Source organism: Poecilia latipinna, unplaced genomic scaffold (genome assembly GCF_001443285.1).
Source record: "Poecilia latipinna isolate Pla-1442-1.1 unplaced genomic scaffold, P_latipinna-1.0 Scaffold1127, whole genome shotgun sequence".
Classification (NCBI taxonomy): domain Eukaryota; kingdom Metazoa; phylum Chordata; class Actinopteri; order Cyprinodontiformes; family Poeciliidae; genus Poecilia; species Poecilia latipinna.
In genome coordinates, this window is record NW_015113743.1 from 14,957 (window position 1) to 30,882 (window position 15,926).

At 38.6% G+C, this 15,926-nt stretch overlaps 1 protein-coding gene across 2 annotated transcripts in view; it reads right to left on the reverse strand.

Annotated features, from left to right (window-relative positions):
* LOC106959882 (dihydropyrimidinase-related protein 3-like) overlaps window positions 1-15,926 on the reverse strand; it is a 29,373-nt gene that overhangs the window by 9,072 nt on the left and 4,375 nt on the right. Inside the window, exons 1-3 of one of the 2 annotated variants that reach the window (XM_015052719.1) lie at window positions 11,344-11,570; window positions 1,280-1,368; window positions 195-379 (exon numbers count right to left, since the gene is read on the reverse strand). In XM_015052719.1, the coding sequence (XP_014908205.1) occupies window positions 195-379; window positions 1,280-1,368; window positions 11,344-11,382 (313 nt within the window). In that variant the 5' untranslated portion in view covers window positions 11,383-11,570. Of the gene's footprint in view, window positions 1-194; window positions 380-1,279; window positions 1,369-11,343; window positions 11,571-15,926 lie in introns of those variants that run through there. The other variant, XM_015052718.1, reaches the window with a different exon arrangement.

The window sequence follows — 15,926 nt, forward strand, 5'->3', positions numbered from 1 at the left end:
TTTTTTTTTTTTTTTTTTTTTTTTTTTTTTTTTGGAGAGTTGCCCAGCGTTCCCCTATCCCTCCCTTTTCTCTTGTCTTCTGTTTGGGCTCCCTCACCCACACCATAACCTCTTTTCTGGCTTCACTCTCTGTGAATAATAATTAAGGCTTTGCCTGTCATCAGCGTGTGGATGGCTTTTCCTAAAACTCTCACCGATCATGGTTGTGCCACCAGCAAGAGCAGCTTTAGATCCTTGTGCAAAGTCGTCCACAGTTGTGGTTCCACGATACGGCATCTGGAAATGGGTGTGGATATCGATGCCTCCGGGGATCACCATCTTTCCGTTGGCCTCGATGGTTTTAACTCCTCCTGGGACAATCAGGTTGTCCCCAATCTGCCTGTGAAGAGGACGTGTTAAAGGCACAAAGGAGTGGCGCTTCTTCACCATATTTAACATTCTTAACGTTTACTATCAACTCCATAACTAAAACTGTCATTCGATAAAAGAAATGACTGGAGAAAATAATAAAACTAAATTCTATAAATCAACCCAAAGGAAAGTAGACTGATTTCAGAGTAGCACCTTTTTTCTGTGTCAGCATTTTATGAAAGCAGCTTTTGAAAAGCCGCTGTGGTTCAGACTTTACAGACGAGACAGACAGACAGACATGAGGCAGAAGCCAGGGTGTCCTTGCCAGCAGCTAACTGGTGCTAGAGGCAACCGGCAGTTTATTATGCAACACCAGGCTTTCTAAGTGTTTCTAACTGCCTCACTCAGGGGCAAAAGGGGCAAAAATTTTACATTGTACAAAAACACAAGACTAAAAGATCTTTGTCCAACTATCTTCTTCTCTTGTCAAAACTGAAGGTTTCTAAATTTTATTGATAGTATAAAATTCAATAGTACTGAGGCACACAAAAATAAAAAGAGCTGCCATGTTTTGCTCTCTTTTACCACCTTAATCATCTTCCTGCTTTGCAGAATAACAAAATAAGTTTGAGAATTTATCTCACCTTGTTTGTTAAATTTACAGGAAGAATTCAAAGTATTTTAGACAACTATACCAACTTACCATCTACTTTACTTAGATGGTATGTACTCTTGTGTTTCCCATTAGAACTGAAAATTTACATTTTTCTAAAATATTCTCAAATATTATGATATAGTTAAACCTCCCTATTCTCATACAAAGGAAGGAAAATGGAAAGGACAGGAAACATGTAATTTAAATGTAAAAAATAAAATCAAACCTGAATAGGAAGATGAAGGTAAATGGACAATAAATGCAGGGACTTACTTAATAAGGCCATCTTCCATGTAGATGTCAGCATGGAAGGACTGGTCATCATTCACAATCCTCCCACCTTTGATCAAAAGCCGGTCGCTCTGCAAAGGAAAAGGATGAGAGAGAGACATAAGAAGGGAGGAGAGAATATCTGAATTTAGTGTATTTCCTTTCCAAGAAAGACATAGTTTAGCTTACAACGCTGTCAAGCAAACATCAACAAGAGAAACTGTCTCTGTACGAGTTCATTCCAGTGCTATTTTTAGTTAAACAGAGCTTCTCTTTTTCTCTGTTGCTGCATTTTGTCTCTCTTTTTTTCCAGCCGGAGGAGATGAACAATGTTTCATTCACTCATTCATTCATTACCGGGCAGAGACGGACATGTTTGTGGCGGCGTTTCAATACAAACGCATCATGTCTCGATAAAAACCACCCTGCATGACCAACATGAAACCACCCACATCTCTGAAGACCAAACAGCAAGCAGGTACTTAATACTGAAAGTGTTTTTCTTGACAATTACAGATTAACATTTAAGCCAGCAGAGTGCGCTCTGGAACTTCTATTTACAATATAATATAAAATCCCACAAATTGAATCCACTGCCAAGCAAACAATACTGTAATGAACTGCACTACAATTTAAAGCTGAAAATCCACCCAAATGTATTCATGTGTCCTGCAGTGTAAAGTCAGTGCATTGGTACAGTAAGAGAAATCTGCAGCCGATGCACATCGTCATCTCCAGCAGGTTGTCATCATACAAGCGAGCAGGAAGGAAGACTGAGTCCCAGGTTTTGGCTGATGTACTGAATGTCTGCTTTAGTTTACAGCTGCCTGTGGAACCGGGCGCGGCGCTTCGGGGGCAGATCGAGATGTTAGCTGGCAGAGGGGCAACTGGACAGCTGGTAGGGAGGCCTCTCAGCAAACCGTCCAGTTAAGCTGATGCCTAATCCATTGGCCACAGCAAGACGTGGAAAAAAAATATGTCACTGATGAAAAGTGAAAAAGGTTCTTCAAAAAAGTCACTTTGATCGTTTATAATCCATCTAACAGCTACAGATGGAATCAACAGCTTTGGATTTATTATTTACAATTCTGAAGTCAGAAGGAAACAGAAGAAAATCTGACTAAAAACATTCCTTATAAACTTGTCCAACTATTGAGCTAAATAACAGCTAAATCTTCCATTAGGTTGTGGATTTGGTTAACGATTTATTGCATGTTAATGGCAGAGGATCATTCAGTGTCATTCTTCTTTGCTCATAATGGACTGGCTTACCACAAGCTGTTATGGATGCCAGAGTTGGTATCAGCTTCAAAACTTCCTATTGAACCAGAATAAAAGGCCTTCTGTGCTTTTAAGCAATCTGGATTAGAACTGGGCACCATTACTTCAAATCTAAAACACAGAGTGACCAAAACTGAACTGGATAATTCTGCACTGAACAGAGGTTCTTTAAAATACAGTTTGAGATTTAAATCAACTTATTTATTGTTTTTAATAAAAGGGTACAAGTAAACTACTAATATCTGTCAAAAGTATCGTAATTCCTAATAAATCATCTAATCATAAGATAATCATTTAATGTTGAATGATGTTTGAGGCAGAAAAGTTTTGGAAACTAAGGGTTTCATTTGAATAAAACGTTGACGTAGGTCTGCAGAGAAGGTGAAACTTCACTATTATTATGCAAGCCAATTGGCAGAAAACCAACAGTTTCATCACAGTAATAAACTGCAGTCAAAGCTGCATGAATAAAAAAATAAAATACATAATTTTGTTCAAAGGACATGCATAGTGTGCTGAGCTCACACATAAGCACAAGGCGAATGGTGTGTGCATGTGTGTGCATGTGTGTGCTGGAAATGAATGGATGATGTATTTGGTGATCAAATAGTGTGAAGCTGAGCTCAGAGCCTGCAGGCAGCCACACCCTGAAGCAGCATTAACAGCACACAGAAACCATCAGCAGCATTCATCAGACTGCTGCTCAAACATTCTCCTTCCAATAATCTGAACAACTACAGTGAAGGAGGTTCAACAGCATCTAATTGTATTTTAGCTCTTTATGTAGAACTATAAAAGTTCAACATTCCTCAAATGCTATATATTTTCCCTATTTACTGCAAATATACCTAAAGAACATTTAATAAAGAACTCAGTGTGGAGCAATAGTGCTTTCAGTTTCCTGGACTGGAAATAGAGGATGAAGAAGAGTGTTTGAAGAAGTTTCTGATGGTAATTTTTAAATGTCTACTTTTCTAACTTCCTGTAATGAATGTCTGTGTTTGACATGAACGTTTATGTAAACTGGTACAAAAACTAGAGATTCAAATTAACCTGTTACATATTTTACATATATTGTTGTCTTCCTCTCTAATATCCATCCATCCACTTTCTTTACCCCCTTGTCCCTGAGTGGGGCAGGAGGGTTTCTGGTGTCTTCCTCTCTAATATGGCTGTTTATTATAATAAAAATAGTTTTTGCTGTTTGTGAATAAATGTTTGTCAGCTGAGCTGTTCATCCATCCACTTCAATGTTCAATGGAAAGTGACTCATATGACCTCAACACCAATGACCTTAATTAGTTCAATTGTTTTGCTGGCATGTTGTGGTAAATAGGCTGTACTTGTTTTATGTAATCTAAAGCATTTTACTACATGTAGCTAGCTAAGTAAGTTGGGTTTTGAATGAATTCTGGAAAAGCAGAAAGTCTGTCATTTCTCAAGAAAAAAAAAAGAGATCTGAGACTTTGTGGGTTTTCTGTTTTATTACTTTTCACTAAATTGTTTCTGAATTTTGTGCCGTTTATGTAATCAAACAAAATTCTGTTTCCCATTTTTCTTTGGAGTTACATGATCTGCTTACTAATTTGAAACAAGTCAGCAATATGAACAGCTCTCTACTGCGTAAGCTATGGGTTTTCATCTGATTATGGGTGTGCCCTTTTACTGAAGAACTCATTCAATCTCCCTACGTACATTCATTACTTCATTTCTGCCCACTGGCTCAGAACAGCATAGAGGAATCCATGATCACTTTGAAGTCAATAGTTTTCCATTAACAACTATCTTTCTATTAATACTTGACATATATCCAGTCAGTAGATTGGCTGGATGGGATAAATTCTTGATTCAAGAACCCAAAATCCAAATAAAAGTGAAGCAGAACAACAGCAGTAAACGAGCATTAAGAACATTACAAAGATCCAAGTGGTACTGAAGCTAAATCTGTGAGCAGACTGTCAGACCTTGTTAAAAACTCGTCCCTGACACCACCTTCACTGACATTTCTAAATCTCAGCTTATAAATCTTAAAAGCAGATTCTACATTTACTGTGGCTCTTTCATATAAGCTACTATAAAGAGTGTCAAGCTGCTCAATCAACTGAGGATCATGTTGTCCAACCACAAGCACCAACCAAGCTGCACAGATCATATTTTCACACAGATGATACATGAGAGCTGTGAAGTTTTGCTGTTTCCGTACATCACCACAGCTATGCTGAAATTTTGTTGCCAGAAACCTTTTTAACGAGTGATTCATAATTTTGCCAATTATTTCATGCACACGATTTCTGTATTATTTTTCATTTTATATGAGCAGAATAATGGACATTGGACAACTTTTCCATCCCTATGTAATGTGAATACTGTGGTTTTGCAGCACATGTTGTTGGAGTTAAACCATCTGCGCTGTTATGTGGTCATGGGAATACCCCTAACCATTTGTTACAACATTAACGAGACAGCACTATCCTCATTATCAGCACATGCCTTGGTCTGAATTTTTACTACAGCCCAGTTTTGACATTTAAAGTCTTTGACTTGCTGATGTGCTGCTTGTTCTGCAAGTCTGAAGTTTGAAGCTGGAGCACAGCTGTCTGAGGGAGATGAGTTTAGCTATGCACATTACAACCCATGACAAACTTTGATCTAATAAAATATTGTAGCAAAACATGAGTTAAAGTGTGTAAAGAGAGTTTGCAGCTGTTAAAACATCTCTGCCGCCTATTAATACTAACATTTGACAGAATAGATGTATGAACATGTACTGCAGCCGTTTCTGACTTCTGTGATCCTTATAGAAACACTTTCTGTGGTTTGAGATTGTGTACTGCCTGGCTACCACTTGCGATTCAGGCATTTCTCAAGATATCATAAGTTAATGGGGTGTGATGAGAATGTTCTCAGTCAACTTGGACTCTGTCAAAACAAAAGCAGCATTTCAGCTTGATGGGGACTGACAGACGACTGGCCAGTCAGAAACTCAGAGATCGGACCTTTTCTCATAGTGAAAACATTATAGTAACTTCTACCAGACCCTGTTAACAATAACCTTCCTAAATGTGGAAGGTATTTCTGAGTGAAGACGACTCAACGTTTGCTGTTTCAGCATAGTAGAAACACAAGGATGTAACAAGCTGCTTCAAAAGTTGCTATTTGGTTTACATGCTGAGACACATGGAGGTTTATTCAGACTGAGAGTGAAAGAGCAAAATGTTGAGCAGATAATAGGAAGGCAGGATGGGGAGCTCCCCTGGATCTGGAAATGTTGGCAGCCTTTTCAAAATCTCAGTAAAGGAAAAGATCCATATCCTTCAGAATATATTCGTTGTTTAACTTACTTTTAGTCACTGGTCTCATGTTCCCTTTGCACTGAAATGAAGTCTTCACTGATTGAAGAATCACCACAGCCACTTTTCTTTGACTTTGTCATTTCAAAACCATTAGGACTCTCCCAAATTGACTTTTTAACATTTTTTGAGACGTCAATGCTCTTATTACATAAAAACATTGCAAGCATAAAATCACAGATGAGTCTAAATGACAAGATTATATAGCAGAAAAATGGAAACACTACACCTGCCTATTATTAAATAAAGAAGACAAGTATATATTTTTTCTTTTGTTGCCAATAGGTTTGCTCCCGTCTATTGTTCTCTTTTCATGTATGTTAATGTTTGAAGTCTATGTTCAAACTCTTCTTCTGCCACCTCACACAAGTGCTGACAAGCTTATCTGTTCAATTTCTGGCAACAAAGTGGAGCAATGTTCGGCTGGAAAAACTTCTTGTCATTCAACTCCTAAAACAAACAAAGTTCCTAAAATAAAGCGCCTCTCATAGCACAGGAAATTGTCATTTTCTGTTACACAAGCCAGCTGCACTCAAAAATAGACGGCAGGATGTTGTTCTTGTATCACGACGCTGATGCCCACTGACAACGTTTTTCCACTTTCACCAGACTGGAGAGGAAAACGTTCATAAAACCTGGATACAAATTACTAAATGGTCACTCTGCTGTGGTTAATTAGCAGGAGCAGTCCTGGAAAACTCTGAGGCCGCAAAAGAGGTCAAGGAGGGGGAGGGAGTTCTCTGGGAGGATATGGAAGAGAAGACCTCTATTAGCTGTGACAGAGAGAGAAAGAGAGAGGCAGGGATGAGAGAGAGAGAGAGAGAGAGAGAGAGAGAGAGAGAGAGAGAGAGAGAGAGACCCCTGAGTGGGTGGAGGGAGCTGCGCCGAGGCAGGCAGGCTGGGACCAGTGGAAGAGGGAAGTCATCTTGAATATGCACCATGCCTCTGCTCCAGGCCCGTTGCCTAGCAATCAAAAATATTTACTTCTTACCCAAAACTGCACACCATTTTTTCACATTCTGGAAAAGCGAAAACAAGACGTTATCCGTCCAAATTAATTATGGAGGCCTCCATCAGCCACGGTCAGGGAAAGATTGTGCTTGTCTGGAATGCTGATGGGCTGATAGGACGGTGTAATGTAACCTTGTAACGACGGGAATGAGAAGAAAAAAATGATCTGCACCATGAAACTGAACTCAACGGGTTGGGAATGTGAGAATGGGTCTCTGGGCAGCATAAAAAGGCCCGGCATGCTTCTGCTATCGCAAGTGTACGTCTGTTGCCATGGTAACTTGCGCTGCATTTTCTGGGTGGCCGTGGGGTATTGTGTCTGCTCTATGAGCAGCAGCCTGCGCCGTGACAGTATGAGCTGATCTGGGGTTCTTCAGCAGGAGCAGCGGGTCGCAGCGGCTGCTCCAGCCGGCTGGGATTACTGGTGAGGTGGACCAGCCTGGAACCACACTGAGACTGCTGTGATTGGCAGTGAGAGGGAAGGAAGAGCCACACCTAGAAATCTGACGGAGCTGCAGCAGCAGAGTCCTGACACATGAAAACAGCTGGAACAGAACGGAAAGGAGAGGAAATAAAGAGAGAAAGTCCGGGTGGACAGTTTGGGTTACAGGAAACCCAAACAGGGTCACCGATAGCAGAAAAAGTCTAAAATATTAGACAGATGCAAGTCCACCATCTCTTCTAATAAAGTATTTGGCCATTATTTGGCATTTTGGTACATTTAGAAGTGAGTTTGCCTTTTATCTGTTTTCCTCATTGTGTGACAAATCTTAGTTGCATGCAAAAAAAACCCACTATGACATGTATTTCACAACAGAGCTTTTCTAATACAAAATACGCAAAATGTGGTTTGGCATTGTCTTGCTGAATTAAGCAAGATCTTTTCTCCAAGTTACAGTCATGTCAGCTGTGATTTACATTGGAGTGTAAGCTGCAAAGAACAAACTGTTTCATAAAAAATAAAAACTTTTGCCATGTAATGTGATCTTTGTCAGCGTGACCAACATAAGATAGTCTAAACATTTTTTCTGCTGGTAGTTAGGCATTTTATATACTTCTAAAGGCTGAGGCTATAAAAATGTTCTAGTATCACTAATGCTGTATTCATTGTACATTTGGTACCAGGTGAGGAGCAGGTCATGTCCCTGAACCTTTTCATGCATTTTTCACATCTCTTTGTGTAATAAAATAAGGGGATTGCCGGGACATTTCTGCACAGACCATGGTCTTGTTGACCTTTCATTCCAGCTTTGACAACTTATTAAAATATTTTTCTATAATCTACACACCAAGTTCTACAGGAAGGTTATGTGGTTATTTGACTACAATAAATATCAGCCACAAGCTAACGGCTGCTAAAGCTTGGTTTGGTTCAATCAGAGGTTATTATTTATCACCGTTAAATTCAGAACATAATCAAAATTTACACAAATAAAGCAATAGAAAAAAGTTATTAAAACAGTACAGAACTACTGTAATTCCATCCATCCATTGTCTATTTCTCTTTATCCTTGCAGGTTGCTGGTAACTATCTCCAGTGGCCAATGGGTAAAAAGCAAGGCAAACTTGTTTAAATTATTCATAAGTATGCATTTTTATGATTATCTCTTTGCTTTATGAACATTTTGGCTAACAGTTTATTCATACAGCAGCTAGCTTTAGGTGCTGCTTGTCACCACTGTAGGGCTGCAGGAAGACGGTTCCAGATCCAAATCCAGACCCGGGTTCATCCTGCAGGGAGTTTCTAGATTCTCTCCAAGAACTCCAGCTTCACTCACAAAGTGTGTGTATCGTCTGTGCTGTGTGTCTTAGTGGTGTCTGGTGAGAGACTGGCAACCTGTCCAGGTGAACCCCGTGTCTGTGGACTGCTACAGACAGGCAGCGAACCAAGGCCAGCCTCAAACAAACGTCTTGGTTGAATTGAATAATTTTGAAGAGGTAAATGTGAGCATTACTTTAAGTCCAGTTCTTTGCTGTGTATCAGACATGGCCATGTTTTCATTGTGACTCTGTCTCTGATGTGTTCTGTCAGCAGTCCATCAGGTCTGTCACATGAGCATCTTTGTACCGAGGTGTTGCGTCTGTGAGACTGCAGCAGTAGGAAGTAGTCGTTATTGCAGCGCTGCTACTAGGGCTGCACCGATTGCAGTTTTCTGGCTGATCACCAATCTTTCAAAAGCCTGACCTGCTGATTCCAATTTTGGCTGATACCGATTTTCTTTCTGAAACGTTGCTAAATATAGCAAGAAAGTCGCTGAACTGGTGACAGTGGAGCAACTATTGTTAACTGCAAACGTGACCTGGTGGGCCGGTCTGTCGGTCAAACCTTCACAGCAGAGCAGAGGACAGAGGCTGACTTTTAGACCTTCCTCATGGTAGATTACATCAGTGGATTAGATCGGCAGATCACTGATCTCCAAAAATGTAAGAAATTGGGCCTATTTATCGGTTGATCAATTTATCGATTGGTCAATTTATCAGTGCAAACCTTCCTGTCACATTTCTTTGTCTCTGGTGATATCGATAAATTATTTTTTTAAGTTCAGAGACATTGACAATATTTGAGATTAAATTGCACATTCTATAAATGCACTAATAAAAATTGACAAATATTTAAATAACTCATCATATTATCAATTAACATTTAAATAATTTCCTGCAAGATAAACAGAAATACTGTCATTTTCCAAACATTTGTGTTATTACCAAAATATTGCAATAAAAAGGATGAAGTTATTTTACTGAGACCAAATCAAATTGAGAAACCTTTGTATTTCAGCATTTTTATCTTTTCTGGTTTAAAATCTAAAATAGTAAACTTGGCTATAGATCCTGACTGGATCATTCTATGCTGAGCAGAAGCTTTCTAAGACAGATAAAAAATTAAGTATTTACTGAACCTAATATTGTCTCATGTTGTGAGCAGGATGTATCGTCACACCCCTACTTTCCAACGTAATTGTTTTTTTCAAACTGAGAGAGAAAAAACATTTTCTCTGGATGAGTTACTCTATTTACTGCATTATTCTGCAGCATCTTTATATGCCTGGATTTCTGTGTTTTGATACGATGAGTAGAGACCATTTTAAAGAAAGCCTCTCGTATGCCAGCAGTAGGAACTATAAATCATCCCAGCGCTTATTTTTTTCAGATAAAAGAGAAACACTCTACCTGAAGTGCAGCATTAAAGGAATATGACAGAACATGAGTGTAGATCTGATTGATACGTTCTGCATGTGGTGTAAAATCAGCTGAGGAGCTCAGACAAAGGCAGAGCAAACACACCCCTGACTGCAGCCTGAGCTGCAACAATGAAAACTGGAAAGCAGACATTTCAGACACACACACACACACACACACACACACACACATGAACATAAAGACAGGAGGCAGTGGGAGAGGCTGTTTTGCTGCTGCTACACCCCACCAGCACCCAGCTGCCTTGCTGAGCAACGCCAGCCTTCCCCCGAATTCAACCCCCACCCCATCCGCGTGACAGGAGCCTGAATCCTTCTCCTCTTCGGGGACACAGAAAAACAAGGGCCACACCACAAGGCCGGCTAATCACAGCTCATCACAAATGGGCGTGCATGCACCCCTCCTCCTCCTCCTCTTCTGCCCTCTCACTTTCTCTGCAGCACCAGCCTGCAACACAAGCCCTGTCTGTGTCAGCGTGCAGAAAGGGAGGTGGGCAGGCGGGTGGGGTTATTTCATCTCTAAAGTAGGGTTTTCGAAATAAAGAGCACAGGACATACAAACTCACCTTTGTCCATGCATTTCCCGTAAACATATGGTAAACTGGATTAAATTGGGAAATAGGCCTGGCATTCCAGATCAATATCCTCCCACACAGAAATCAATAAATGTAAACCAGAAAAATCTCCAGGGATGAGCACATTATGGAGAAAATGATTAAAATGGAATGAAATTGGTTTCAGTTTAATCTTTACAAAACAATTTCTATGAAATTATAACATATTTAAAATAACAATATCAACCATGTTAAAGGATTAGCATAATGCTGAGCTCAGAAAATATATTTTTTTTAAAATTAACCGTTGTCGTAAAACCATAAACATCAAAAGAAGTCTCCCGCACAAAGAAGAGATAAGTCAGTGAATTTGACTGGCCAGCCGCTTCAAGCCATGTTTCCCTTCAACAAAGAAGATGCAGGACACCTTTAAGAAAACGCCTTATCTCCCTCTGCCCGTCACTATGGCAGCCAGTCATTTAACTGTGCACATAACCTAATTCTTTTTTTTTTCCTTGCTTCCTGCTCTCACATCAGGCCGAAGCTGTTTATTTTTTCCACTTCGAGGTTTAATGAAATCTAACGCACTGATTTGCAGCGGCGCGCATCAAAGTTCTTGCAGCCAATGAAGCAGAAATAACTCTTGACTCTTTTATTATTATCATTTTACTCACTGTGATCTTTGGGATGTTCTTTTTGCCTTGATAAGACATGTTCTGTCCGATTCCACCTTTTTGTCAAACAAAAACGAGCCTAACTAAGCGGTATTTCCCCTCTGTGCGGATGCTGCAGCAGCCCTTTCGCCCGGATGGGAGCTTCAAGGAATGGTCGCCCGTCTTGACAGTGCGCTGTTCAGTCAGTGCCTTAGCTGAGCGCTATAGGAGCGTCTGTACCCCGGCTAACACCGGCCCCTCCCTCTGGAGACTCAGCTAGAGAGACGGCAATGTCGCAATCTTTCCGCCTGAGGGCGCGCTAGAGGCGCTTATTTGACGTCATCAAACGTCAAATTCTCAGGTTTGAAGAGTTTTTGCATGTTTTTCCTAACAAAGTGCAACCAGTAATCTACCTAAACTTATTATTGTCATCTTTATCTTATTAAAACTGCTTCCAAAATGTCCTACATATGAGCTCAGATAAAATATCTACACTAAAGCACATTAATCTCCACTTATTATTAAGTAATGTGACGTGGCAGCTGTCACAGAGCCTGGTCACACACTCACATGCATGCTCCCCCTCCCTCTCTGCATGTCCCCACCCAGTCCTCTGTCTCTATTGTTTGAACATTCACTCACCATTCCTTTCCTCAGCACTAATGCAGCTATAATGAGGTTCTGATATGAGAACAGATCCGTCATCCAAAACCTCCTGGTTTTCACATGTGTCACAAACATAAACTGGTTTGCAAAATAACTTATTTTTTAAACTTTTGCATATTTTGTCAAATTACATGTCTAATAAATATAAGTGAACATCAGTTTTATGAACTGCTCTTTACTGTGATGCTCCTAAATTAAGACGAATGTAACCAAATGGCTTAAAAAGTTCCCTACTTACTAAAAAGAGCAAATGGAGCATCATGAGGACGAAACACAGGAAACAGCTCAGGAATAACAATATGGAGAAGCTTAAAGCAACGTTTGGACTAAAAGCCTGTATCCCAGTCTTTGGAGATCTAACTAAGACCCATTTGTGCCGTCATCAAAAATATAAAGAGCATGGCAGAACTGCAAGCCACAAAAAACCAAAACACAAACACATCAAGCTGGCAAAAAGAGCATAATTAGGAAAAATAGCTTAGAGGCTTGTGGTAACTTTTGAGAATCTGTTGACACTACAAACACAAATCTGGCCTTTAAGGAACAAGAAGTTTTAGAAGAAAGTTGTAAGAATTCAGTTTGACATTTTTCATAAGTCATGATGTTGATACAGCAAACTGTGGAAGAATCTGCTCTGCTCAGACAAGACCAAAATCAAACACTTTTTTTTTTTTTTTTTGCCATAAATAGAGAAAATGCTACATGTGGATGCAAACTAACCTAAAGGTGTGAACATCATGATGCGGGTAAACTTTCAGCAGGAGGGACATGGGATCTCTGGAGGGAGCTAAACACAGGACAATCCTACAAAAATAAACCTGCTAGACACTGTTCAATACTTTAATCTAATAAATAATATTAGTCTCTAAGTGTGTAAAGTTGGCAGAGGCATAGAGAACCACATTAGTGACGTTTCACATAAGATCTCAATAAAATACATTGCATTCAATGTTTCTAATGCAACAAAATCATGAAACATTAAAGAGATATGAACACTTTTTGTAAAGCACTTTAAAACTAAATTCACTAATCATTTATGGTTACCCCTAAAAGCAAATAGTCACTGATTACCTTCCTCCTCATATGGATCCAGAAAAACACATCACCTGATGCTGACACACTCTTTGATGGCAGCAAGGCCGGAAAGGCACTACATCAACATCCATACACCCTGCAGATGCATTAGCCATGCGCTGCTCTGTTCGCAGGTCAGCTACCTCTGCAGACCACATGAAGCAGCTGACACCGACTGACAGACAGGAGGCAGGCAGATCAAGGATGCAGAAAAAGGGACTGGACTTGCTGAGTCTCCTTCAACAAACTTCCAGTCATTTCTTTCTGCTCCTCATGAAACAACAAACATAATAAACTGCTTTATTCATCTTTACAGTGAGACTTACAATGCCTCGTAAAAGTATTCATACAATGATAATTTTCTTACATTTTGTTTTTAAGTTGATTAATAAAACACACAATACAGCAAGAAAAAACCATTTGAACCTGGATTATATTTTGACAGTTATAACTAATGTTAAGTAAAGATTTTAGGGTTATTTTCAATAACAGGTTAGGCATTAAGAAAATAACACTTTCAGCATTTCAAAGTTTACATTTTAAATAAATTCATAACTCTTGTTTATGTACCAACTGTTAGAAACAATGTAGCGCCTGCAGGGTCGGATCCTGACCCCAGTTTGAAAACTGCAGTCCTGTTTGGTTAAAATATCTCAAAATAAATCAGCAACAATGTCTTATGTGTTAACGTCAGCTGGATCATCTGGTCCTTTAATGCAGTATTGCATTTAAGGTGGAAAACATTCTTCATTATGATTATGCTCATGTATGCTTTGATTCAACACTAAAATGAACTGTGAAGATTGATAAAGATTGGTTGTAATGTTTTGGTTGATATGTAGCATGAAGCAGAAAGATGCAGATTTATGAATCCAAAAAGTAATTTAACCTTAAACAAGAATTAAAAACTGTGTGACCAAAAACCATGGTTACAATCACTTTTTTCCTCAAATAGTCACTTTTTTTTTAATCAGTCAGATGACAAAAATTCCAGGTTTTGCAGTTTTAATTATTGCAGCTAATGTTGGAGACCAACAAGAGAGGCAAAATGAATCTGTCACAACATAAAATAAACTAAAATGGTTTGTTCCTTATGCTTATAAAATATCAGAATGTAGTCATTCTACTAAATGCTCAAATAAATATTTCTACCTTCAGAAAATAAAGTTTTGCAGAAAAAAATACTCTTAACAGAGTCCAAACCTAATACATGCAAGTTTTTTAGCTGAATCTGGTCACAAATCTGACCACTGACTCAATAAAATTGGAAGCAAGATACCAACAAACAATGAAAACTGGAGGCTGAAATACATCAGATGCAAAACAATATTTTGAGAATTTTATTTTATAAATGTAAAACATCATATCTATTGGAAATAATTAAATTAAAGCAATAAGAGATAAAAAAAGGCAACAAACAACCAAAAGACTGGACAACCTTGTACATAAAACTAAAATAAATATTAAAAGGCTTTGTAAACATAAAATATGTTTTAAAAAAATAAGATAAAACTAAAATAAAAAGTTTCTTTAATTTAAAAAAAATATTATTTTGCCAGTGGAATAGAAATATATGATTAAAATAATTTCTGACAATTATTAGTTGCTTATACTAGAATCTAAATTTACTTTTAAGCGGTCACCTTCATGGCTTTCCATTAGAAATTTAGACCTTCAGTTGGATTGAAGTGGCTTGATTAGCCAATGGTGGTCGCAGATCTAAATTCAAGGGCTTTCAATCATGAAACTAACAGTCATATGATGCCAACAGGCGATGAAAACCCCATGACTTTTACATGTGTGTGAAGTGTGAATGTCCATGAATGTCATACATTAGATGTGAGATGACAGAAGAAACAACAGTGTGCCCTTCAGTTAATAGTCTAACTTCTCAAAACTAAATGGTGGGTTCTTTCAGAGTGTGTGTGTGTGTGAGAGAGAGAGAGAGAGAGAGAGAGAGTGCGTGTGTGTGTGTGTGTGTGTGTGTGTGTGTGTGTGTGTGTGTGTGTGTGTTTGCATGAGCCAATCAGAAAAAGAGAGAGAGAAACATGAGTCATCAGATTTTGCGCCAACAGTGATCTCATCCTGATATGAGAAGAACAAAGTAAGTAAATAGTGTAGACTGTAAATGTGTGGAGTAACAGAGAGAAACATTATTAGTTTTTACTTCCTCTCCTTTGACATGTAATAAGGCTGTTAAAAGTAACAGTGCTGATGCAAAGACAATGCAGTTGCAAATGATAAACTTTTATAAATGTAAAAATGCTAAGCTATATCTTAAGGCCTTTTATGCAAACTCATTTGTCTGTAAACATTTTGTAAGCCATTATTCTCCACCTGTGAAGCTTCTTCCTCATTCTAAAGCCTCATTGCATGTTATGGTCAGTCTGAACCCAGAAGGCCTGAAAACACCCAGCAGTTTGCAGAAAATACTTCTGTAAGAATCACATCAGAATTTCATTTTGTGAGAGAAATCTCTCTGTGATATAGTACAAACATTTCATGACCGACCCATCTCTGTCTCTGTCCGTGGTGCTGAAGAGTTACACCTTGACCTTAATTTTATTGTCTTTTAATTTTCTATTACTCCTGGCCTAAGTTAAACATCTTCACTGTAGTTCAGTACAAATATCGAAAGACTGAAAGAAGTTTCTGATCATTTAATTCAGTTTTCTGTATAACTCCACAACTGTCAGAAGAATATTTTTTTAATATTCAAAGTGACACAGAAACACAACTATTAAACAAATTCATCTAGAACAACAACAAACAAACAAACAAACACAAACACTAATTACTCCAGCAGGTAAAAAAAAAAAAAAAAAAAATTTAAAAAATTTCAGGTTTTTTTTCAACGTAAATTT